Source organism: Kwoniella dendrophila, chromosome 10, assembly GCF_036810415.1.
Source record: "Kwoniella dendrophila CBS 6074 chromosome 10, complete sequence".
Classification (NCBI taxonomy): Eukaryota; Fungi; Basidiomycota; class Tremellomycetes; order Tremellales; family Cryptococcaceae; genus Kwoniella; species Kwoniella dendrophila.
The window spans coordinates 1492504-1517909 of record NC_089485.1 but is presented as its reverse complement, the minus strand read 5'-3'; the positions used below and the strand labels follow the sequence as shown (position 1 = coordinate 1517909).

Here is a 25406-nt window from a genome sequence, read left to right as displayed (position 1 = left end):
ATCGATCAGCGTGGACTATAAAGTGGAGGTATATCAAGATCGAACCTTCATCACACATTTAAAGGACATCGGTTGTCTCTTGGAATTTGGAGAATAGCTTAAACCTTGTCATCGTTCCTGAATTGATAGGGAAAAGGGTATGTACATCAACCCGATGGAGATAGGTGTCATGTCCTTCTCTGCCACTCTTCATCTATTTCCGCTGGGTATCTTGGGCCACGTGGTGGCCTCAAGTCAAGCACCAAGGTGTTAAGACGCAAGCGTCAGCGATGACAGAGTTAGTTGAATGATGGAACAGACGCGATTGTCAACCATCTTGAGGTGTTAAAGATACTTGATATGTTGATTTATCGTGTTTAAATTACTATATACCCCCTAACAAGTACACAGAAGAAAACATCCACAATATGCCTGTAGCTTCTGTAACCACCAGCGCAGGTAAGCTGGCCTAATATCTGCGGACAGAGAGGTTAAACAGCTGATGATCTTGAACAAATCTGTTATAGCTGGTTCACTAAATTTGTTAGAAGATGAAGATAAAGATATTCGTGTATATGCTTTAAATCACTTATTGACTATTGTAGGACAGTTCTGGGCTGAAATGAGTGATAAGTTATCATATCTGTGAGTGCATTTCGTTGATATCACAATCATTTTCACACTATTTTACCACTATATATAATAAAGCAGGCTGTATTGGTTTAGAGGAAAGAATAGCAAGTTGACATTTGTGTTTTTTCATGAATTAATAGAGAACTTTTAGCAGATCCGATGTCAAAGGAATTACCACCTGATTCAAGACCACAAGCAGCATTATTAATCTCCAAGATATATTTCTATATGGGTTATTTAGATGAAGCTGTTGAATTTGCTTTAAAAGCTGGTACAAGTTTTGAAAAAGAGAAAGAAGGTGAATTTAGAGAAACTATAATTTGTAAGTTTTCATCACAATACACAAAGAAGCCTGATATATATATATATATGTATAGAGTCTTGGTCATTAGCTAAATTTTGAATTTCACGTTTCATAGCTGGATGTCTCGATAGAGCTATTGAACAAACTTCAAAAGGTGAAAAAATAGATCCAGCATTGAGTAATATTGTAGATAGTGTATTAAGAAGTACATCAGGTGAAAATGGTAAACTTGTAAGTTTTCCACATATTCTTATCCCACATACGAACTACACTAATATAGACAATCCTTGTTAGGCAATGGGTTTAGCACTTTCATTAAGAAGGCTTGATCTAGTTGAAATGATCTATCTAACTTCAAGAGCAACTTCACAACCCTCAACTTCAGCTCAAGGTGCAAAATCGCAATCATCCAGACCTACACATGATGAAAGTCTACTTAAATACGTTTTATCAGAAGTCGTTTCTGGTGCAACTGGAAATGAATCTTGGACAGAAGAATTCAGAACCAATGTGAGTTTTCCTTATTTATCTATCTGCCCCATATTCGCATGTAATCATGACTGACAATGCTTGTCGGATATGATTTTAGCTTTTCAACCTTTTACTTCGATTATTCCACTTCAACCCTAATCCAGATTGGAACTCTATAACCACTATTTGGGCTCAGAATTCAGATGTTGATGCATGTGGAGAAGCTTTAGTCAAACTGATCAACGAAGAAAAGCAACTTGATGCTTATCAGATCGCTTTTGATCTGGGCGAAGTTGCTCCTCAGGCTTTCATAGAAGGTGTTAGAACAAAGTTGTCAGAAAAGGGTTTAGCACCTCCCACAGAGGATCCAGTAAGTAGCCCATCAATGTTGTTTTTTTAATTTTGTATCACTGACGAATTGTATCACAATAGGAGGAAAGTGATCCCAAAGTGATTTTAGACAATATCTTGAAAGGCGTTACTTCAGCTGAATTATTCCTAAATTTCTTGAATAAAAACAATAAAACTGATATGTCGATATTGAAGGTCACCAAGGTAAGCTATTGCATCTGTTTATGATTGAGAGCAGTAGCTTACGTGCATCTTCTAGGAAACACTTGAAGACCGATATTCTATCTACCACTCAGCTATCACCTTCACCAATGCATTTGCCAACTGTGGTACAACATCCGATAAATTCTTGAGGGAAAACTTAGATTGGTTGGGTAGAGCGTCAAACTGGGCTAAATTTTCAACCACAGCAGCATTAGGTTTAATTCATCGAGGATCATGGATTAACGGTATCAAAGTTGTAAAACCTTATTTACCTGGTGGTTCAGCACCTAATAAATACAGTGAAGGTGGTTCATTATTCGCTTTAGGATTAATATACAATGGTCGAAAAGATTTAGCTGAACAAGAGTTAAAGAAAGGTTTACAAGAAAATATGGATCCTATAATTCAACATGGTGCAGCATTAGGTTTAGGTGTTAGTGCTATTGCTACTGCAGATGAAGATATATACGAACAAATTAGAACTATTCTATTTAGTGATAACGCTACAGCAGGTGAAGCTGCAGGTTACGCAATGGGTTTAGTTATGCTTGGTACAGCTTCTGAAAAAGCTTTAGATGAAATGTTATCATACGCAAGGGAAACTCAACATGAAAAAATCATTCGAAGTTTAGCTATGGGTATCGCATTTGTAATGTACGATCAAAGAGAAAAAGCAGATGGTATAATTCAAATTCTTACAGAAGAAAAAGATGCTATCCTTAGATATGGTGGTATGTTCACTATAGCTCTCGCCTACGCTGGTACTGGAAACAATAAAGCAGTCAAGAAACTCTTACATGTCGCTGTATCTGATGTTAACGATGATGTTCGAAGAGCTGCCGTTACCGCTCTCGGTTTTGTCCTTTTCAGAAATCACACTCAAGTACCTAGAGTAGTCCAACTTTTAGCTGAAAGTTATAATCCTCATGTCAGACATGGTGCTACTCTCGCTTTAGGTATTTCATGTGCTGGTACTGGATTAGAGGTAAGTTGTTGACTGTTCCTCATCAGAATCGAAAGCGCTCAACTTACGTTCACATCTCTTATTTCCAGTCTGCCATTGAACTACTTGAACCTATGACCAAGGACCCAGTTGATTTCGTTAGACAAGGAGCGTATTTATCACTTGCTATGATATTAATTCAACAATCTGAAGCATCTTCACCCAAATCAGCTAGTATCAGAGATTTATTCAGTAAAGTAGTTTCCGATAAACATGAAGATCCAATGGCTAGATTTGGTGCATCTTTAGCCCAAGGTATAATTGATGCTGGTGGTAGAAATATGACTTTAGCATTATCAACCAGAGCAGGAACTTTAAATATGAATACCATAGTTGGATTAACTTTATTCGTTCAATTTTGGTATTGGTTCCCCTTAGCACATGGTTTAGGTTTAGCTTTTACCCCTACAGCACTTATCGGTGTTTCAGCTGAAAAAGAAATCAAAATACCAAAAATTGATTTAACATGTAATTCCAAACAATCTTTATTCGCATATCCATCAAATGAAAAGAAAGTGGAAGAAAAGAAAAAGGATAAAGCAAAGACTGCTGTTCTATCAACTACCGCTAAAGCGAAAGCTAGAGATAGAGCTAAGAAACAAGAAGCTGGTGAAGCTATGGATACTGTGAGTTTTTCCTTGTTTCGTAAATAAACAAACAAGCACAATATACTAATATTGACCGGTTAAAAAAATCATAGGATGAAAAACCAGAAATATCTTCAGATAAACCAACAACGTCTACTCCTGCATCACAACAACAAAAGAAAAAACCATCTGAACCTTCTTCATTCACTTTACCTAATATGTCAAGAGTAACACCTACACAATTACAATTCATATCATTCCCCAATGAAAGTAGATATTCACCTGTAAGACCTTTACCTGAACCTTCTACTTCTACTGCAGGATCAAAGAATATTGGAAATACAAATTCATCTTCAAGTGGAAGTATAATTGTTTTGAGAGATAATAAATCTGATTCAACAGAAGAAGTTCAAGGTGAAGGTGAATTTATAGAATTAGATAAATCTTTATGGCCAAGTGCAGGTCAAGGTCAAACTGTTGCTGAACAACAACAACAACCTGAACCAACACAACAAGCTACAGGTGCAGTAGGAATACAGCAACAGAATAATGAGGATGATGATGATGATGTTGAACCTCCTCAACCTTTTGAATATCCTTTTGAAGATTGAATGATAGATTAGATAAAAATAGTGGAAAATATGTAGATTCAGTTAAGTCAGTTAGTAATGTAATGAAATGAAAAATGATTATAGCATATGCATTAAAGTAAATCAAATGCAATAGAATTGATTCGTGATTTTGCATCGACATGCGCTTTGCGATCTTTTGACATGAGATTCATATTCTAACTTGACCTACAACGCGAGTCTCGCGGGTCATACATGTTTCTTGATGATGTCGCTTCGATGAAATTTGGCATAAAAAGGAAGGAGGAAGTAGGTAAATAGGTAAACAAGAAAGTAGGAGGACGTGAGTCAATTCATCTACAGCAGGTGGAAAAGAACAAGGAGAGAGAGGTGTGTGTGTGTAGTTGAAGAATAAAATAATCAAGTGAATGATCAATGGGAAGTATATCATAAGGCAGTGATTTTATATGTACAGATACAGAATGAAAGTTCTGGCATATGGTACTCGAGTACATCATCTCGATATAGCTTAGCCGGCAGGATACTGTATACGAAAACAATTTAGAAGTAAAACATTATTATACGAGTATGTTTATTTCGAGTGTTGTTGTAACTTATCGTTAAATCTACAGTAACTTATCTTGAAAGATCAGAGAAAAAAGCATTATGAATTAAGTTTAAAAGCTTTTCCTAATAAGCAGATCATATAGTATACTCAATTTCGATTCAACTTGTTCTTGAAATTGTGATATATCAACTTCAGTCATCTCATCACCATCACCATCATCATCGTTGTTTGGGTTGACTGACTGAAATTTATCTTTGATTTGAAATATAATTGAATTATCTTGATCTTGGTGAATGGAATCTTCATAACAAGACGTTGAAACCAAACTACCCTTATTGATAATATCTGATATCCAAATTTGCTTTTCATTACATCCTGCTCCTGCCTTGAGGAGGAAGCCGATGAACTTACAGCTATAGCATGAACAGTAATTGATTTGATACTTGCAGGTGTTTTAGGTGATTTACTTCGAAGAAATACTGGAATACCCATTCTTATCTCATTATGATTATTTCTTGTAAACCATATTTCATCAAGATCATCCGATTGACATCTGATCAAACCTTTTTCAATTATACTATTTTCCTTCCCTGGCGGGGTGAGAAGATTAAATTCTACTCTGAAGAAGATTTCTGGATTATCTTCGATATAATATTTACCTGATTATATATGAGAATAACCAATCAGCTATATACCGATGTCAGGTTCATATTGATATCGTGTACAGTACATGTTGTATGGCTACGAGAACGTAGATTCTTAATTGTACTTGATAGACAAAGTATGTGATAATAGATGAGGAGTGGCGAAAACTTACTGTTATTCTCGTAGACTGGTAAGGATTAAATAGCGTATGATCATTACCATTAGTAAATTGCGATGGTGTATTCATATTTACTTTCAAGTCAAATAAGTTAGTGATGTGTATTGAAGCGACTGAATGAGTCTTGTTAATTTTGTCTGTCTGATAGATGAGTGATCTATATATATAACTGTATATAAGAAGAAATTTTGAAGTCGGACGTGGATTGGCATTCTGTCCATTCAACTACTTCGTTTCCCCATTTCCAGAATGTTGTTATAGCGGTTTCTTCCCGATTATCGGAATGCTATACCGGTATACATACAGGAAGAGATATAATCTTCTTTTCTGTCTTCTGACATTCCTCCTTCGGTGTTGTCAATATTAGATCCTTTGATAAGACTCGTCTGTTCCAGGTGTATATCATCATCTGGTAAAGCGGTGGGGACAAAACTTTGACTTTCATATCTTTGGTCTTGTCTTCCTCCTTCATTTGCAATGTGGCGAGCATCTGGGGAATGTATTATTGTACATATATTCATATAGAGCTTCCATTTCACTGGTTTTCGTTTCTCTGTTTTACCTCTTCTACAACTTCCATCAATGACGATATAACATTTACATCCTTCAAATCTTCCCCAGATGTTCGGACCGCACCATCGGACCATTCACCTTTTCTTCTTATCAATCTACCTTCTATACCTGCAGACAATGATCCTTGATAATCGCTATGTGATATTTTTAATCTAAGCACTGCCAACACGACGGATAGGACTTATCAGCATAACTCACGCTTTCAATTCATCACCTATCATTATTATACCTTGTCCAATTTCCTCTTCACATGCCTTACAAGCTGCTTCGTAAATCTTTGAAGAAGGTTTAGCAGCTTCTATATCCCATGATAGTGTTGGTGGGTAGCTAAGTAAAGGTAATATCCTCAAAGAGTCAAGAGTTTTCACTATAATGCAATCAAGAGTGGGTTAATACTGCTCTGAGCTGATCTATCGATCGAACAATAGGAGATATTTTCGAATGAGATTCTGTATACTCACATATACGAGGGTCAGCATTGGAAATAATGGATGTCTTGATACCTAATCTCCTTAGACTATCCACTATCAAAGAGGATCAGTCAGCATGATTTCCCCGATGCGATATAATGTCGCAGACAACTTGAAAGCTGGCTACAGTCTCGCCTCAGCATAGCTTGTACTCACAACACTTGATAGTCTCTGGGAAATTGATATACCCTTTATCACTTTCAAATCTACCCATTAAAGCTGGACCGATATTCCCCATTTTGTCGTCGAGCTCTAGATTAAAGTGATTAGTACCATCTCATTTAGCTATAGGGAAAGAAGAGCACTAATCGTCCAACTTACCGTTCGCGTCCCCACCGGCTTCAAGTAATGTCTGTCGTATAATCTTCGTCCACCATTCTTCCGGTGTCAAAGCGGGATTTGAGTGTTTACCGTATAAAGGCCATTTCACATCGATCGCTTTGAAAGCTTTACAATTAACAATATTTTTATGTCAGTTGAATTACAAATTTAGAATATTCATCGACCAAATTCAAACTGTTGGGATTTACCAGGTTTGAAAGCGGCTCTAACGCTGGAAGGGGATATCGAATGTGGTGAAAGTCCACCTTTTATAGCTTCCTCATGATATCTTACTTTCATCAGCTTGTTGATAATCTTATGAGGAGATTTACCACACTCACTGCTCATGTATTGGTAATCTGGGCGTACATAGGGTATCTAAACAAAACATCCGGTCAATATAAAGTTGCTTTAGCGTATTAGGCCAACTTACCAAATACGTCAAAAAGGACTAGACGGACTGGTGGTCTTTTTGAGCTTGAAGACATATTCCTGATCAGTGATAGCATTCCTTCGATATCTAATTGAAATGCGATGGTTTTCTTGCTACTTTATGCATGCAATTCGTTATATAGTCATGTCTTCTTGTTCTCCTTGATACCAAATTCTTCCTCAGCAGCTTTTTATTTCTAATGTGAACAGTGAAAGCGATGACATCATCATCGCTTCGCCCAGCTCAACTCCGTCGGATGTTATCGAGTCCACCTTTGAAAATGTTTGTTGATGTTGATTTTCGTATCTTATCTATCGTCCAGTTTTATTCTTTATTATTCCGCTAATTGGTACTCTTCAGCAGCTAATCAGAATCTGCTGTGTTCTTTGCTTTACTTCATATATCCTTACCAAGCAGAAAATCACAAATGACTCATGCCTGAGGCTAATAAAGCCCTTCAGGAAGAAGAGCTAGAAAGCCTTCGGGCTATTTATCCAGATGAATGGCATGATGTCCCTCCCAAGAAAACAGCATGGGGTACCGAAGTTGATGGTGGTTGGTGGGAAGTAACCATCAAGAGTATGGAGGATGAAAGAGTCTGCGTAGTTCTAAGGGGAAAGATGACCCATGTGAGTGTCCTTTAATTACAATATATGGAAAAATCGTTCCTAACTTCAAGTATCGAATTATACGGAGCTAATTGAGGACACTTACCACATTTTATATCATAGACATATCCACAACATGTCCCACCTTTATCTTTAAAATCCCCCGAATACCTTACGGCAAAACATGTACAAAGTCTACATACTCTAATACAGGAAAAAGCTAAATCAAAAGTAGGAGAAGCTATGATATTCGAGGTAAGTTAGCTAAGGGTTGCTTGGCGAATTTCAGCTAATATACCTATATCTTATAGCTAATCGACACCGTAAGAGACTTTATAACCGATAATCATGCTCCGTTACCCAGTCCAGGAGATGTAAACCTTATGGAGGAAAAAGCTAGAAGAGAAGAAGCTCAACGAGCGGTAAGTGACATGCAAAATCTACTGGACTAGCGTAATCTCTGCTAATAAATATCTCTCGAACTTTTTAGGCGGAGGAAGCATCGAGAATAACGGAACAAGAGCACAAACAAAGAGAAGAAGCCAAAACCAATAGATATCTACATGATCAAATTCAACTTAAAACTATACAGAAGAAAGAGACTGTCGATCAAGTTAAACAACAACAAGAGGAACGTCGTCGTCAAGAATCGTTAGCCAGTTTGGATGTAGGTGATTTGGAAAGTCGTCATTTAGAATTAGATGAAAGTATCTCAATACAAGGATACGAAGGTTCTTGGAAAAGATGGATATTATTTGGAGCCAAGAAAGAATTACTTTGGACTACCTATACGGCTGAACCTGAACAAACCAACAATCTCCCTAATAACGAACAGCACACCGTCAACACTTTCGTTAAAGCCTCATCGCCTTGCGTAAATGTCCAAATCATTGATTTTGCAGCCCCATACTACCTTACTGCTCAGGGGATCAAGCGAATTGATGCATGTACTGTCGAAGCTCTGCGCCTTAAAGAAATAAGATCAGATCATGTAGTTAGAGTGTATGCGGTGAAAAGATGCAAGAGTCCCAAAGGCTGGGAAAGGTTGATACTAGTAACAGAAGCGACTAGTGAAGGTGGAAGATTGAGAAGCTGGATACCCAGGGAAGGTTTTGGGGAAAGTCTAGCCAGAGTAAGCATATAGGTGATCCCGTTCTTCTGTCAAGATACCTAGCTAATATATCACCTGTAGGAATACATCGCGCAAATACTGCTTGGTCTAAGTGAGATACATTCGAAAAATGCAACACAGCGACGTGAGTTCACACCTTACTTACTATAAGTGAGTATCCTGCTTATGTGTAAGTTTATGTCAGAAATCGATCTCGATTTTACCCTCATATCGACTGGTGTCAATGGCGAAAGATCTGTAAAATTGGCTGGAACCGGTTATGCAAGACGGATAATAGATATGCATCGGTCCAATAACTTTCTAAGAAGTAAAACTGAAACTACACCAGAAGAATGGTCAGCTCATTTCCTGCAATTTACCGCTGCGTCATGCTGACAGCTATATATAGGATATCCCCTGAAGAACGCGATTCACCGCACTCATACTCCAAACAGCGTGATATTTGGCATGCAGGTTTACTCTTACTACAGCTTATGGCTGGACCAGAGATTCTGAGGAAATACCATAGTCTTCATTCAGTTTTACACCATGGTAAGCCAATTTCAGCTGAAAACTTCCGTTAAGATAACTGATTTGAAGCAGAGTTTGACCATTCCGAATTAATGTCCGAGGTTCTGTCTGGACTTCTTAATCCTATCGCCAAAAAACGGGTCACAGCTGATGATGCATTGAGTAAGCTGAGATCAGCCGATGAAGAAACTACCAGGCGGGGTTACAACCGGCAACATAGCGGTGAGTAGACTTTTACTTATCAGAAGCAAATAGGCTAATTTGTCTGGTAGGTCATGTCCCTCATAACTCTCTGACTGGTGCTCCAAGTGATCCGACTTTAAGTATTCTTGGTGTCTCGCCTGTCAACAGAGGGTTATTTGGCTATATGCCAGGAACACCTCAACCACTTGCACCCAGACTATCAAGATATAGAACAGACTTCGAAGAAGTGGAATTTCTAGGTAAAGGTGGATTTGGAGAAGTTGTCAAAGCTAGAAATAAACTTGATGGTCGATCATATGCTATCAAGAAAGTCAAATTACGACCAGAAGACAATGAAGCCAAAGTTTATCGGGAAGTCAACAATCTCTCCAGAGTAAATCATCAACACATCGTCAGATATTACTCATGTTGGCTAGAGGATGCTAATCCACCACACCTTACACCTACAGCAGAAGACTCCACTCCGGGTCCGGGGCCTTCAGCCGCATCAACGCAGGAAGAAGATATTTTTGCTTTAAACTTCGATGATGCCTCGTTCTCGAGGAGAGATCAATCACGAAGTGCTTCATTTCCTAGAATCCGATTTGCAAATGAAGATGGAGATGATGATGATGACGACGAGGATGATGATTCGGATAATGATAGCGAGGATGATGACAGCGATAGTGACAGTGATACGTCAACGGCTGCTGATCCGTCAGAACTGCGAGAAAGAGGTAGATTATTGAATATCGCTATACCGCCTAGACCCTCAACAACCTCAATTACGGATGCTACAACGGATGATGGTATAGTTGAGAGAATCTTATACATTCAGATGGAGTTTGTGGAGAAACAAACTCTGCGAGAAGCGATAACGGCTGGCTTAACAGAAGATGAAGTCTGGAGATTACTTAGACAGGTATTATCTGCTTTAGCGCATATGGCTTCTCTAGGTATCGTGCATAGAGATTTGAAACCATCAAATATCTTACTTGATGGTGATGGTAATGTCAAAATTGCAGATTTTGGTCTTTCAACTACCGAAATGACAGCTATTGAAGTAGCATCCGGACCAGCTTTACTAGCTGATGAAGTAGATCGGACCTCAAATATTGGTACAAGTCTGTACATTGCACCAGAAGTTGCAATTTCAAGATCATATAACGAAAAAGCGGATATGTATTCACTGGGTATCATCTTCTTCGAAATGTGTTATCCTTTCAAGACCGCTATGGAACGGGTTCATATCCTCAATGCAGTCCGACAACCTAATATCACTTTTCCTCCCGGCTGGCCAGCGACCCATAAACCCAATGAAAGGGAGATTGTTGCGCGACTATTAGCTCATGACCCGAATAGAAGATTTAACGCTACAGAGCTGCTAAGAAGTCCGTTGTTGCCTTCACCAGAGAAGAAAAAGGAGGATTGGGATGCTGCTATCATTGGTATGATGATTATCAAAACAGTCAAAGTGAGGTTTTGTAGGCTAATATTTGATGTTTGTTTTTTTTTTCGCAGAACTCACTGATCCTAAATCGTCACAATATCAGCCACTTCTTAATGCCTTATTCAATAAAAGCTCTCATTCAATAGCAGATATCGATCATCGACTTGTCGATTATACATACGATAATGATTCCGATAATCAACTGCAAGTATGGCTCACTGTCGTCATCCAACGACTAGTCGACCTTCTTCAACGTCATGGAGCGGTAGAAAGTTATCTACCATTATTGATGCCTGAAACGACTCTCTTAGATCACTTTCCAGGTCGAGATCCTGTCAGACTACTGGAGAAGTCTGGACAATTGGTACAATTACCTTCATCCGACTTGTTGGCTATGGCTAGATCAGCTACTCGAAGACAGATAGAAAGAATAAAAAGGTATCATGTCGGGAGGAGATATTCCAATGATCAAGTAGGAGGACAACCATTAGTATCAGGGGAATTAAGGTGAGTTGTCGACATGTTGCTTGCTTGCAGCACGAGCTAAGAAAACTATTTATGCAGTTTCGATATCCTTTCTCCTCTTCGTTCAAGTGCAGCAGAAGCAGAACTATTGGAGATCGTCGATAAAGTAATCTCAGAATTCAGAGGAATGAGAGGATCATCATCTGTAGAATATGATTTCCACATAAATCATGGTATAGGTAAGCTAGACTTCCAATCTCATCAGGTAAAGTCCGATAGTTTGATTAACAACATATCATTTATACACAGTGTTGGAAACCATCCTTGGTTTCGTACCTGACCGACCTGATAAACCTCGACGGAAAGTTTTACATGAATTCAAAAAGCTCGGTTCCAGTCATCCCGTATCAAATTCCGCTCACTCGAGACCAATGTTAGGTAGTATACCTGGATTAGCTAAGTCACTAATGGATGATTTAGAACAATGTTGTATAGCAGGTGAGTGATAACACTGATGATGCAAATGTGGATTGCTGATCCACAATCTGTCAGACGAGTTTGATCTAGTTCGACACAAGCTCGAGTCCTTATTTCCCTCTTCTAAACGTAAATTAGCTACAGCATTTGAAGATATGTCGTCAGTCATCAAACTTGCCCGGTCTTTCGGCGTAACTAGAAAAATAGTATTTAGACCCACTTTGGCGAGACATTCTGAGGTGAGTGAACGCTTTACAACGAATTCCTGGTATTGGCTGATAAATCTCTTTTTAGTTCTTCCGAGGAGGATTTATGTTTGAATGTGTTAGAAGAGGAAAGCAGAAAGAAGTGGTAGCATATGGTGGAAGGTATGATTCTCTGTTGGAGCACTTCAAACAGCCTGCTATGCATTCACAGTCCAGGCGAGTATTCGGAGTGGGAATGACTATCGCAGTAGAGTGAGTCCTTAAGCTCAGGTGACATCGATTGGGTTTAAGCTTACTGTGATTTGCAGTCAACTTGCTCGGATAGTATCAAAATACGAATCGTCCTTATCTCGTCGATTGATGGAAAAGCCTAATGAAGATGAACGGTCTTTCGGATATTGGAGTCCAGCTGTGAGTTGGATAAGGGAAATGTCGTGATATTCCTTGTCAACTGATATTCCTTGTTAGCGATGTGATGTCTATGTAGCCGCGTTCCCGCATGTGGATCTTTCGGTTAGGCTCAACGTGATAGGCGAATTATGGAGAGCAGGCATTAGAGCAGATTTACAATACGATGATGATCGAAGTGTAGAAGATGTCGCTTTAGAATGTCAAGAGCAGAATATCCTATACTTGGTCATTCCGAAAGCTAGTAAAACGGTAGTCAAGGTCAGAAGTATTTTACGGAAATCCGAAGAAGAGGTATCAAGACATGATTTGTGTAATCACCTTCGCATAGCTATATCGGATCAACGACGAATAGATGCCTCATACGCTTCAGCTGAAGGTTCCATCCCATCTGCTCAAGCTGCGGCTATGTCTGTAGAACCTAAACAAGCAGAAGTTGACATCAAATTACTCTTGCCACCTGAACCCATGACTACAAAAGGTACAAAAGGTAGGCCTATCAGAAAATTCAGACATGGAACCAAATCAGTATATTACGAGAAAGCTTCAGATTTCGCTCTTCAAACACACTCCACTTTACCTATTTTAGGTGTCGATTTACCGCCGTCGATGTTATGTCAAATGACTTTAGATATGTCTTGGATGACGGATGATGAAGCTTGGAGATCAATGATGACCAAAGAAGGTATAGCAACTGGTGATAGACGATATGCAGAAACCGTGCGAGATGCGGTGAAAGAACGGAAAGCAGGAGGAGTGGCGAATGGACAAGTAGGGTTAGGGGGAGGGAGTGGGTCTGACAAGGGTCAAGGAGACTGGTGCTGGTTGTTCAGCGTGAGAGAAGCGAAAGTACGTCATTTCTCGTTAAATAATTCGTTCGGACATCTCAGGCTGACTGTGAAGTATAGGGGTTCTTATTGCAAATAAGCAGTCGGAGGTAGCGAGGAGCGGAAGATGGTGCTGCGCGACTCGACTAAATCCACTTGACTTCCTAAATGTAGAAAGACTCATGTAGTCTGCTTTTCATACACCCTTTTGGAGGTGGTAGATCAATTACGTACTTCTTCTTTAATCCTTTTGTGTCATCTTTGACAAAACGGCCAGAGGTATTTTCATAACTCTGCGAATGCATTCGCTATGTCTCTGCTGGCCGATTTTTTTCTGGATTCTTCTGACCGAGCTGAATTAGGTCAACAGATTGCCAATAAATCCTTGCATCAGACAAAGGATATACCACTAGACAAAAGATTGCTATTGCTACAGACCAATTTACGAATTTGCCAGCTCCACAGCCTTCGCTGACAATCGCATCGATCTGACATCTCCCAAAATTGGGTGGCATTGAAAAGATGCTATCAGGCCGATTGTATACGTATATAACAGTTGGTCTTCAGTACCATATCAGTCTTTCTTCTTAATATTATTACATTTCCGAGTATCTCCTATCATACCAGCATAACAGCTTTAGTTACGCGATCGAACATACATTGGCAATATGAATCCAATAAATCATATGAATCCACTATATATCGGCAATCCGAGGTTTAGTGAGTGCTGACAAGGGTCTCATCATTACAGGTATTTCTGGTCCAGCTAATCTTTCATAACTAAATAGCTGCCAATGACTACTATCTGAAAGATGTTGACCCCAACAATGTTTCCGCACCTGAAAGGTCGATCTTAAGTGACCTGGATACAATGATTCCTCCTAAAACTGATGTGCCCACTGTAAAGACAGGTTCCCTCATGTCTCAAGCCGATAATTCTTTGGTTGGTATGTATACCAGAGACGCTGGAAGACATTACAGAGTGGTTTTACCTTATAAAAAAACAGGTGATGGGTCAAGCGGACATTCGTTTGTATCAATTTACGCTGAACACGATCCCCAGCCTCAAACAGCAGCCTCTTGGGTCAGCGTGGCACTTGAGTACGAAGTCCCTACGCAACCCAGGACTAGAGAAAATCAAATTCGAAGAAGATTTCCAGAAATTACCCTAGGTGATCCAGCGTACAGCTTTCTGGAAAGGGATGTCAGAACTAAACTAGAAGCCATCTACCGGCTTGTGTTCGAATCGCAATCTTAAGTGTACTCGAAATAGCCTCTATATCAACGTGATGCAGGGGTATTGATAAGGGTAATCCGCATCTTATGCTCAAAGAGGAGGAACAGCGGTCTATACTTGTCCCCTTCAGGCTTTCTGGTGTTTGCGCATGCAGTTTATGGGATAGAATACAACTGATATAAAGGCTGAGATTACGTCTTGTGGGCTCATGCTGTGTCCTTGAAGCATTTGTCATGTGTAATATTGTGCATGCTATACCTTCTCTGCCTGCACGAACGGATATTCTCAACACACTATAGTCGTCGCTGTTATACTGTAGTCTAGTTGACAGCCTATAACGTGCCCGCTCTTTAGCTACGTCTTCATTCTTTCCGTCTTGGCATCTGTAAGTCACAAAGGTCAATTTTACAGGAAGTGGCGACTGTTTTGGATTTAACCATCAAGTGGCTGATATCATCTCGCCACGAAGCAACCCTTCAGTGGGATCATAAGGTCAGATTCATAAATTTTCACGACATATCCTGGTTCGCTTGTTGATGAACAAGGGATCTTTTGGAATCTTATCGTGGACCGGGATCAACGAAGTTTGGTAAATTTCTCTAGCATACAAGAGGACCAAATGGAAGATATAGCACTTCCTATGAGAACGGAATGAAACTGGATAATCGTCACGTTTTCGTTCCTGCTCTTCCAGATGGAAAAAGATGGTAAACTTTTCCAAGCGAACACTCCAAATATGGTGCTAGCTGTTCAGCGTTAGAGAAGCAAAAGGGGAATCCTCAAACTTCCATTTTGACAATCATATGTGATGGTTTCGAAGAAGGCTGACTCGTTTATGTTAGGGTTTCTTATTGCAAATTGGAAGTGGAAAATGATCTGGTGAGAAGCATTATACAATACTGTATCACGTTTCTTAGCTATACTCCATCCTCATATAGATATTTACACTTCTCATCTACATATAATCATACAATCAAATGGATACGGTGTTCTATCATGTATTTTGATATCTCAAATGTGTATAGCACAATGGATTTCCAATCGTATGGAACGTTTATCCGTTCAGAAGACTTGACTTTACAAGACGACTCACGTTCTCATCGGACCAACATGATACCAAGCATATTGAAGCGAGGTAGCCTCCTGAGTTGTTATTTGTGAAAGGTCTAAAAGGGCCAATTTAGGCGACTCCAAAAATCAATTCTATCTAAGTCCATCATCACAAAAGTCACTCACTCACCGCCTTCGTAGACAAGACTCCCCCTTCAACAGTAAAACCGAGAGATAGTCTCAAAAAACAAAATATACACATATTATACGAAATGTCCTCAGTAGCTTCAACTCAAATTACCAATAACCCATCTTCCCTGATGACATCTAGATACTGTGGTATGAATCTGGGTAAGTCATCATATATACTGTACATAGATGATCCCATCACACAAAGTGACACTAACGCATAAATCAGATACTACAGGAAGACATTACTTGGGAAAACGTAACAACCTGAACTATGGTGACGTTCGAACTTTCGACAAGCTCAATACCCTGTATCCAGCTTCTGCAAATACGTATACTGCGGAAATCGGTACAATCCAATGTGACCAAAATGGATTGACTGTTAGTATCTTTGCTAGAGATGGCGATGGTGGGATAAGGATCGCTTTACCATACTCTATAAGAGATACTAATGGTAACATTTTTACGCAAGATACTATTTTTATCAAAACCAGTCAAGCCCTTACAGAAGGTTTTGGTAAAGAAGATTGGAAAAACGATATTGTATTGTCAGGTGTATTTGACCATGAACGTCTTGATGGAGATGAAGATAACTCTGTAATTTCTCAAATCAAAGAAAAGTTTCCAGAATTAGCACAAGACACCGAAAGTTATGGTAAATTAATTGAAGATGTTGATTATAAATTGGATGTCTTCTGGGATTTAGTCATTAAACCTCATCTGAAGGAAGATGGGGAGAACACTTCGAGCTTTTCTCAACTAGAGTCTGGAACTCTGTTTTCGATTGCGGCTTAGTACGAATGAGTTCGTGTGATTTATGACTGTGAATCAGGAGGAGGGTGATCACTGTAGATATATAGTCATAAATGCCTCATATCGTCTGGCTGTGGCGAGATCTTCGATCTTGATATACTCGTATGAGTGGCGTCAGTTCAACACTTGTCCCAGATCTACAATATGGAATATCTTCAATCGTGTCATTTTCGAAGTATAGTACTGTATTCACCAAATTCTACATAGGGAAATCCTTTGTTTAGCAAATTCGGTGACTAACCCTACTACTAGAACTCGATTATCACTTTCATCATCGACTACATCACCTCTCTTCGACCGACTAGCATGTAGACAGGAGATTAGGAGCAAGAGGCATCCTATTCTAATCCTATACCATAAGCGAATGTGCACAATTGGATACTACCCATGTCAGCACATGTAATATAGCTTCTGTATTCATTTCAGTTGTTCATTGTGGATTGGTCATTTGGGATTTGGGGTCGATTTGGTGTATTTTGAGATGCTTGCCCTATTCGATATGTCCTCCTCCATAGCTCAACCCGTCTACGGGGGTCATACAAAGCAATTCGAAACCACACCTATCTGTCGACATGGGAAAAAATAATTTGGACACCCAAAGAGGTGTGACGCCTTCTATGTGGTATGGGGAACCAGACACACTTTCGGACAAAAAGGAAAGGTGACGTCGAATTACAACAAATTTGGTATAATATAAGGTCATCCTATGTGCATCAGATATTGTACAGTAAGTGTAAAGTGGCAGTTCTGTTAACAAAGGATCTGAGTGTTATTTCGCCACCAGATAGCACACAGTCCAAATACAAGACTTTTCAAACTGTCGTCAAAAAAGGTATAAAATAGGTAAACCAGGATAGCCCTATCCTCCATTGTACAGTACAACCTCTTCCAACTTCAATCATCAGCCACCTATAGATATATGTGTCAATCAACCAAACAACATGTCTCAAAGCCAAAGCGGTACCAACATCATTCCGGTCGATACCGCCACTAGCAGTAATTCTATCGAGCGATCTCCATAAAACCCTCGAAATCGCCCATGTACATACATAAATCGGCGAGACATAATGATCTATTCTTATGTTATGTGACGTATTGATTGTTCTGCCTTCCTCTACAAAATGAAGATGATTCCCCATACATCTGGGACAATAATCCTTAAATATGGGACCGAAATGATAGATCTCTCTGGTGGCAACTCGATAATATGATTCCAGCTCTTCGAAGGGATGTAGGGACTCTTCAAGAAGGTGGGGCCATCAGATGTAAAAAAGATAATTCTATAGCAGCGATAGTGAAAACAGATCCCGACTCAACGATTAGGTTTGGAATCGATATCCCACCAAGTATTGCTGGCGAAAGTGTGATGATGGGCGAAACTACATTGTTTGGAAGATCGCAAGGATCTATTCAAGAGAAGGGAACAATTAATAAAGATACATGGGTTGACATAATGTCGGAAATATTTTTTCAGAATCTCGACTCTGCATGCAACAATACTTCTATTGTAGAGTCGTTAAACGATCAATTTAAGAAAACTATATTCAGAGATTTTAGTGAAGCGCTCAAATCCGAAGCCAAAGAAGCTGTTAGAGATCGCTTAGGTGCAACTTACGATCTTGTGGTCAAACCTTACATGGAGGCATTAGCTTCTAAGAGGTCAATTTCCACCGGCAGCGATGGTAATTAGCAAACATGGAGCCTTATAGAATAAGCGACACCAGCTTATACATCGTATTTACACGATCCAACCTTGATTACATTATGATATGCATTACTATGAATGTGCGCACTATTTAAGTGATATGGCAGTTTTTCGATTCGAGCATTCTCTGTGATTGGGACGTGCGTCTGACACTATCTTCTGAACTTGGATCCAACACCTTACATATGATTATCACCATTATTTACCATTTCCGTTTGGAGCAGTACTGATACTAGGAGCAGATTTTGAAGAGACATTATCTTTATGATATGAATTATATTCTTTCCATAAACCATCCAAACTTCTTAAAATCATATTAATTGGTAAATTGGTTATAATATCATTGATATTATCATTTAAGGTTTTTAATTCTTCTTCTTTTTTCTTTTCGTCTATTGATGTGTATTTATCAATCAAATTAGTTGATAATTTATACATTGCCAAAACAGCTAAAGAAACATGAGTTTGATAATTTAAATAAGGTGAATTTTTATTAATGATTGATCCATATGATTGATCAAATGTTGAACCAGAACCAGAACCAGTCGAATTTGAAGGAGATGTAGAAGATGATGATGATGAATAAATAGGATTTCTATCACCTCTAGTCAATCTTAATAAAATTTCTAACGTATCTAAAGGTGAATCCAATAAAGATTGAATAAATTCTTTTTTCTTCTTCTTTTCTTCATCTTTCTCTTTTGAAGATACTGACGAAGATAACCAAGATTCTAATATAGATTTTAACGTTGGTGCAGGATCAGGATCCATTACTTCTAATTTAGATTTCCAACCTGCTGAACCTAATCCCAAATCTGCTAATTCTTTTTCATCTTTTTCAATTTTTCTTGATCCAAATTGTTCATATAACCAATTATCAGCTGAATTATTTCTACACCATTTCGGTTCTGATAGTGGATTCTTTTTATTTAGATAAACTGTTAGCGTTAATCCACCAGATGAAGAATTATCGTTTTCAGCTTTAGCGATAGGTGAAGGAAGTGCGGCGAATTGATGGAACGGAGGTATTGATTTCCCTTCTTCATTGGGTATTTTGTGTTCAGGCTCAGGATAAAATGTGGATACGTTTGTTGAATTTAAGGATATGAATCTTTGGTCGGTTGAATCGTAACTTTCGACCTGGTAGATGAAAACAAATGAGCTACAAATACATCTAACAATACTGGAAGAACGATTTCAGCTCACCAGTATACCTTTAGGTAAATCAACTCCATTGCCTTGTTCACCTTCTTTCTTATCACCTTTCAAATCTTTGAACTCGACCTCAATTCTACCTTCTTTTCTCCATATTCTGACTTTTTCAACGACATCAGAATCGATACAAATTCTTCTTGAACTCTTCTCATATAATATCGATAATCTATTAGTACTAGGCACAGATTTGACAGGAGTGGCTGAAGCATCGCTAGGAACAGGTTGATCTCCGGCCAATATCGATTGTTGATCTTGTTCATTTACAGAACTGACTGAACTATGTCTTCTACTTCTCGTTTGCGGTGCTGCTGGAATGACATCCGAAGTGTCCCCAGCAGGTACAGCTGTATCTGACGTAGGATCTTGTAATGTATCTACTTGTTCTTGTTCACCATTTGGAGCGATTTCAGCTGTATTAGACGTAATTTCGGTTGGATTTTGTTCAGCTGAATTATCGGTTGTTTCGACTTGAGCATCATTGGTAGATGGAATTGCAGTAGTGTCTTCGTCTGTAGAGGAGAGCAAACCTGGTTCGCTGACCATTGATATATCTCCTACCTCTTCCACAGGCTCAGCAGCGGCAGCTCCTTGGTTAGGTATTTCAGAGGGTTCAGCAGGTACTTCTACGACTTGATCTTCAACCTCATTTGGTTCAACAGCGGTAACATCGTTGGCTTCAGCAGAAGTTGCTTCGGATTCAGGTACTTCGATCACCGCCTGCTGGATGACCGGTATTTCAGCTTCTCCGGTAGACTCGAGAGATACTTGTTCAGCTCCAACCTGCTCAGTGGTTTCTTGAACGCTTTGCTCTGTTACTCCTGTAGTACGGGCTGATTCAACTGCTTCTTCTTTGACAACTTCTACCTCTTCAGCTTGAGCGGGAGCTGTTGATGTGGTTTCTCCGACTGCGGCCGCACTTTCAGGTTCATTTTGTCCTTCAACTTCAACCTCAACTTCACCAGCTTCACCAGTCCTACTAGGAGCTACACTAGAAGATTCTCTACCTCTCTTTCTTCTAGCGGATTTAGGTATTCTATCTAATTCAGGAGGTGAATCGAAATAAATCCTAAATCTATTTTGGTTTGATTCGAATATAGATGTCTCATTATTTGTTGATGAAATGGTATTATTAGGTTTATTGTGTGTAAGGATATAAGATGAATTTCGCTTTTTAGCTGAAGATTCCTCTTCCTCTGTAATATGAACAAAAACGATCATCAAGAACACTCAGATAAGTTAGATATCGCTCAAATAATACACCAAAGAAAATCAAAGAGGAAAATCAACAAAACACACCAGAATCAGGAGACTTTGCTTTTCTCTTTTCACCTCTTTTTTCTTTCTCTTCTACTGCTTCAGCTGCAGCTTCGACCGTGCTAACATCCTCAATTGCTTCACTTTGTTCCACCTTGACTTCTTCTGTAGCATTTTCTTCTTTAGGTATTTCTGCTACTTCCTCCTTGTCCTCGGGTTTTTCGATCTCTTCAACTTTAACATCCAATTCGGGAGCAGCAGTAGCAGTAGCGATGACTTCATCTTTCACTTTTTCTGAGACAGGTAGTTCATCATCAACCTTTTCTGCTTCTTGCTTGTTCTCTTCTTCCTGGATTTCCTGCTCTTCAACTTCAGCACTTCCACCTGTTTTACCCCAACTCCAATCTAATCCTTTAACTTCAATACCAATAATTCTAAAGTCTGTCATCGTGATTTTCAATTCTTCTTTCCTCTTTTCTTTCTTAGGTAATTCTTTTTTGGCAGGAGGAGGAGGTAACGAACCACGATTACTACTATTATTATCTCTTCTGATCATTCCACTTGGACCTCTAGGAGCACCAACAACACCGACCGAACTTCCTCCTCTACCTCCTCGGGCTGACAAACCGCCTCTCAAAGGTGCCCCACCTCTTCCACCAATCCCTATACCGAAAGGAGGTGGACCACCTCCACCAAGATGAATTGGAGGTCTAGAACTTGGTATAGGAGCACCACCTCTTCCTATACTATTAGATAAACCACCACGGGAAGAAGAAGTAGAAGCTGAAGCTGAGGAAGAATTAAATCCTGGCTGTCCACCATTTACACCAGAAGTAAAAGCTGCAGGTGCAGATGGAGGTCTATTGATTGAATTTTGCATAGGTCCATTAGGTGGTCTAACGTTATTATTCATTCCCCCTGATCCAGGTCCATCAAATCTTGGTCTTTTAGCTGGTGGATGTCCTCCCGTACCAAAATGTAAAGGGGTAGCAATTGGTGGTGGTCTAGCTGGTCTATGTTGGTTCACACCACCTCCCCCTACACCAGGTGGTCGATAAGGTGAATGTTGAGCTGGTGGTCTGTAAGGTTGATTACCACCTCCTACAAATGGTTGCTGGGTTGAAGCCTGAGGTGGCATTTGTTGCTGTTGAATTTGCTGAGCTTGTGGATAAAATGGTCCAGCTTGTTGTGGATATGCTGCACCAACTTGTTGTTGAGGTTGTTGTGGTGGTGGTGGTCTATATCCTTGTCCACCAGCTGCGACCGGAGCATTCTGTTGAGGGCCACCCCAACCATATCCACCTTGTTGTTGTTGTTGATATGGTGGTCTACCTTGACCGTGTACGGGAGGTTGAGGTTGAGGAGTAGAATATCCAGCTGCTACAGGATTTGGACTATATACTGCTTGAGGTTGCTGACCATATTGAGGTTGTTGTTGTCCTCCATATCCCAAAGAAGGTTGAGTAGTTGCAGTCGCGTAAGCTTGAGTATTAGGCGCAGGTCGAAAAGGTTGACTTGGTCCAGCTGCACCTTGTTGACCGGATCCTGGTGGTTGATATGCAGTACCATGTGTAGCTCCTGCTCCATAACCATAGTTGGCATATGGATTAGCAGCTGTACCAGGTGCAGCTACTACAGGAGCAGGCTGAGGTGAAGCTGAATAACTTGCAGCGGGATTTATCCCTTGAGCCTAAACAATCCCGTCAACAATAGAATTCGATTCGGACAGTATAGAATAGCTTACCTGATAGTATGCAGCCCAAGCAGCAGCATGCGCAGCTTGATCTACGACTTGACCTTGTTGTTGTTGTTGATACTGTTGTTGTTGTTGCATTTGAACAGGAGGTGGTCCAGATGGAAGAGGAGGAGCAGGACCAGGTCCGGTATTTTGCATGTAAGGTTTAGTTGGTAGTCCCGTAGGACCTCTTTTATTCATCCTCCCGATATGTGAAAAAGATAAAACAACAAGTAGAGCAAAACAATGACAAATAAATCCTAAGGAGTTGGATATCAAGAAGATACAACATGAAAAAGACGAGATCTGAATTGAAATTGTTCAACACCTTGTAAGAGAAAAAGCGATTTTCGGTGATTTCTCTCAAAGCACGTGATTACCATGCTTTTTAAGGTGATTACTATTTTTTGTAGTCCTTCTAAATCAGCTTGCAATGAAAAGTCTAATTGGATTAGGAAAGTATATGATGTGATTGTAATGTCAGGGTCTGAGATGTCATCAGAACGGAGTGACAACTAGAAGCATAAAAATGATTGAATATAAATGCAGATTAATTTACCTTTATCAACAACATGCCCATCCTTGAATTCACCTTGGAATAGATACAACATTTCTAGTCTCAGCTTTTAATCACAAGAGATCTGAGTAGGACAGCAGGATCACCAATATGCCGCCAAAAGGACCAAATACACTTCCGTTACCGTATGCACAGGTTCCACAACCTGCAAGAAGGGAGCAAAGGCAACCGATGAGGTGAGTTTTCAATCATCATTATTTGAACGTGATGACTTTGAAAGCTAAATCACAATTACTTATTCATGGTTTAAATAGAACATCGAAGCTTGGAACGAGTGAGTGGCATATACAGAAATGCTATGATGATATCTTTTGACCGAATCTATATTCTTTGTCTGGATAGAGCTCAAGGTTCTACCAACTCAACCTGAGACGCCAACGATTCCAGAAGAAGAAGAGGATGAAGACAATGAGAGGGGTTTATTGAATAACGATGAAGGAGAAGGTGTAGAGGTGAGCTATTAATATTGTGATCGCTACATTTCAGGTATAGCTTATCAACATTCTGCTTACAAATGATTCTAATGCATGATAAACAGTTTTATACACCACTCTCACAGATTCCAAAAGGTACAGCAAGAAGGGATGCACAAAGATTAACGAAAAGTGAAAAAGCAAAATTACCTAGAGTTACTGCTTATTGTACTGCAGCGTGAGTCTGGCTTGCCTCCCTCCCTCAGCTCTGACGCATTTGTTATTATTGTATTAAGCTGACCAAGATATGTGAAATTCCTATTTGATAGAACATACAATTTACCAGCTATGCAGGCATATTTATCAGCTAGACCAACATCATATAGAACACATCCACGTATATTTGATACAGAATGTTTACATACACCATATTTACCTCCACCTAGTTCATCATCATCAAATTTTAGATCACCACATTTAAAACCTATTTTAAATAGTAATAATAATATACCTGAAGGTGATTTATTGAATTTAGGTGATAGTTATTCTAATACACCTAATACCAATAATTCAAGTAAAAGATCATCATCACCTTCAAGACAAAATTCTGGTTCTGGGGAAGTTAAGAGACGTACAGGATTTACAAAAAGACCTGGAGCATCAAGATCGAATTCATCCAAATCTAACAATAACAACAATAATGATAATATTAATAATAATGATAATAATAATGGTCAACATAATAAAAGAAAATCATCATCAACGATAACAACCAATAATAAAGATGAAGGAGGAGGTTATAGCAACTATGATAATGATAGTGAAAGAGATGATGATGATGATTTTGAAGAAGAAGAATGGGTACCTGATGTTTTTTTATTTGAATATGGTACAGTAGTAATTTGGGGTATGACTGAAAAAGAAGAAAAGAAATTTTTACATTCAATTAAAAAATTTGAAATTGAAAGATTATCAACAGAAGATGTTGAAATGGAAGATTTAAATTTTTATTATGCAGATTATTCAAGGTGAGTAAAGGTAAACACGAACGAAAATTTAAATCGTTACATCTAGCCTATAAGATTATTTACTAATCAATCAATAATTCAAATCTCTTTTTTTTTTTTTTCCCTAAATATATACAGAATTTACAACGACGTTATAACTTTAAGAAAAGGATCATCATATATGACAAAATTATCATTATCACATGCATTATCACAATCAGTTAAAATTTCTTTATTTGAAGAATTAATTACATCAACTATAGAACAAACTAAAGATATACCAAAATCTTTGAGTGAAACTGGTAAAATAGGTTTACCAAGAAGTGAAATTATGAAACAAATTGGAAATTTATTTATTTTACGTATAAATATAAATTTAGTTGGTTCAATATTAGATTCACCTGAATTTTTTTGGACTTTCCCAGATTTAGAACCTTTATATTCTGCCGCAAGATCATATTTAGAAATTGGTCAAAGAGTTGATCTTTTAAATGCTCGTGTAGATGTTTTACAAGATATGTTAAAACTTTTAAAAGAATCAGTCAATTCTTCACATGGTGAAAGATTAGAAGGTATAGTTATTATTTTAATTGGTATAGAAATTGTTTTAGGTATAATTACTATTTTAGTTGATTTATCATTGACTTAGAAACAAT

At 38.8% G+C, this 25406-nt stretch overlaps 8 protein-coding genes across 8 annotated transcripts; 5 read left to right on the top strand and 3 right to left on the bottom strand.

Annotated features, from left to right (window-relative positions):
• Nucleotides 1-407: 407 nt before the first annotated feature.
• Nucleotides 408-4143, top strand: L201_007510 (uncharacterized protein; the record flags this gene model as incomplete). The annotated part of the gene is made up of 10 exons (XM_066223216.1): nt 408-438; nt 507-624; nt 753-934; nt 1032-1147; nt 1211-1426; nt 1506-1757; nt 1820-1942; nt 1998-2927; nt 2996-3571; nt 3646-4143. 10 exons carry the CDS (start codon nt 408-410, stop codon nt 4141-4143), a joined length of 3042 nt encoding a protein of 1013 aa, XP_066079313.1.
• A 635-nt stretch (nt 4144-4778) lies between these two features.
• L201_007509 (uncharacterized protein) lies at nt 4779-5561 on the bottom strand (the record flags this gene model as incomplete). Its single annotated transcript, XM_066223215.1, has 3 exons — nt 4779-5000; nt 5081-5328; nt 5534-5561. 3 exons carry the CDS (start codon nt 5559-5561, stop codon nt 4779-4781), a joined length of 498 nt encoding a protein of 165 aa, XP_066079312.1.
• Nucleotides 5562-6027: 466 nt separating this feature from the next.
• On the bottom strand, nt 6028-7344 carry L201_007508 (uncharacterized protein; the record flags this gene model as incomplete). The annotated part of the gene is made up of 8 exons (XM_066223214.1): nt 6028-6199; nt 6264-6432; nt 6527-6589; nt 6692-6787; nt 6857-6982; nt 7066-7145; nt 7198-7234; nt 7290-7344. 8 exons carry the CDS (start codon nt 7342-7344, stop codon nt 6028-6030), a joined length of 798 nt encoding a protein of 265 aa, XP_066079311.1.
• A 379-nt stretch (nt 7345-7723) lies between these two features.
• Nucleotides 7724-15667, top strand: L201_007507 (uncharacterized protein; the record flags this gene model as incomplete). The annotated part of the gene is made up of 17 exons (XM_066223213.1): nt 7724-7918; nt 8021-8152; nt 8209-8319; nt 8388-9029; nt 9090-9153; nt 9214-9364; nt 9418-9560; nt 9612-9761; nt 9812-11170; nt 11244-11679; nt 11737-11876; nt 11947-12135; nt 12190-12353; nt 12409-12572; nt 12629-12731; nt 12789-13577; nt 15635-15667. The coding sequence occupies 17 exons, from the start codon at nt 7724-7726 to the stop codon at nt 15665-15667; spliced, it is 4965 nt and encodes a 1654-aa protein (XP_066079310.1).
• Nucleotides 15668-16114: 447 nt separating this feature from the next.
• L201_007506 (uncharacterized protein) lies at nt 16115-16826 on the top strand (the record flags this gene model as incomplete). Its single annotated transcript, XM_066223212.1, has 2 exons — nt 16115-16193; nt 16261-16826. 2 exons carry the CDS (start codon nt 16115-16117, stop codon nt 16824-16826), a joined length of 645 nt encoding a protein of 214 aa, XP_066079309.1.
• Nucleotides 16827-18051: 1225 nt separating this feature from the next.
• L201_007505 (uncharacterized protein) lies at nt 18052-18534 on the top strand (the record flags this gene model as incomplete). The annotated part of the gene is made up of 1 exon (XM_066223211.1): nt 18052-18534. One exon carries the CDS (start codon nt 18052-18054, stop codon nt 18532-18534), a length of 483 nt encoding a protein of 160 aa, XP_066079308.1.
• Nucleotides 18535-18747: 213 nt separating this feature from the next.
• L201_007504 (uncharacterized protein) lies at nt 18748-22954 on the bottom strand (the record flags this gene model as incomplete). Its single annotated transcript, XM_066223210.1, has 4 exons — nt 18748-19689; nt 19756-20957; nt 21061-22708; nt 22763-22954. The coding sequence occupies 4 exons, from the start codon at nt 22952-22954 to the stop codon at nt 18748-18750; spliced, it is 3984 nt and encodes a 1327-aa protein (XP_066079307.1).
• Nucleotides 22955-23420: 466 nt separating this feature from the next.
• Nucleotides 23421-25399, top strand: L201_007503 (uncharacterized protein; the record flags this gene model as incomplete). Its single annotated transcript, XM_066223209.1, has 6 exons — nt 23421-23506; nt 23585-23604; nt 23673-23782; nt 23869-23981; nt 24073-24771; nt 24889-25399. 6 exons carry the CDS (start codon nt 23421-23423, stop codon nt 25397-25399), a joined length of 1539 nt encoding a protein of 512 aa, XP_066079306.1.
• Nucleotides 25400-25406: the final 7 nt, after the last annotated feature.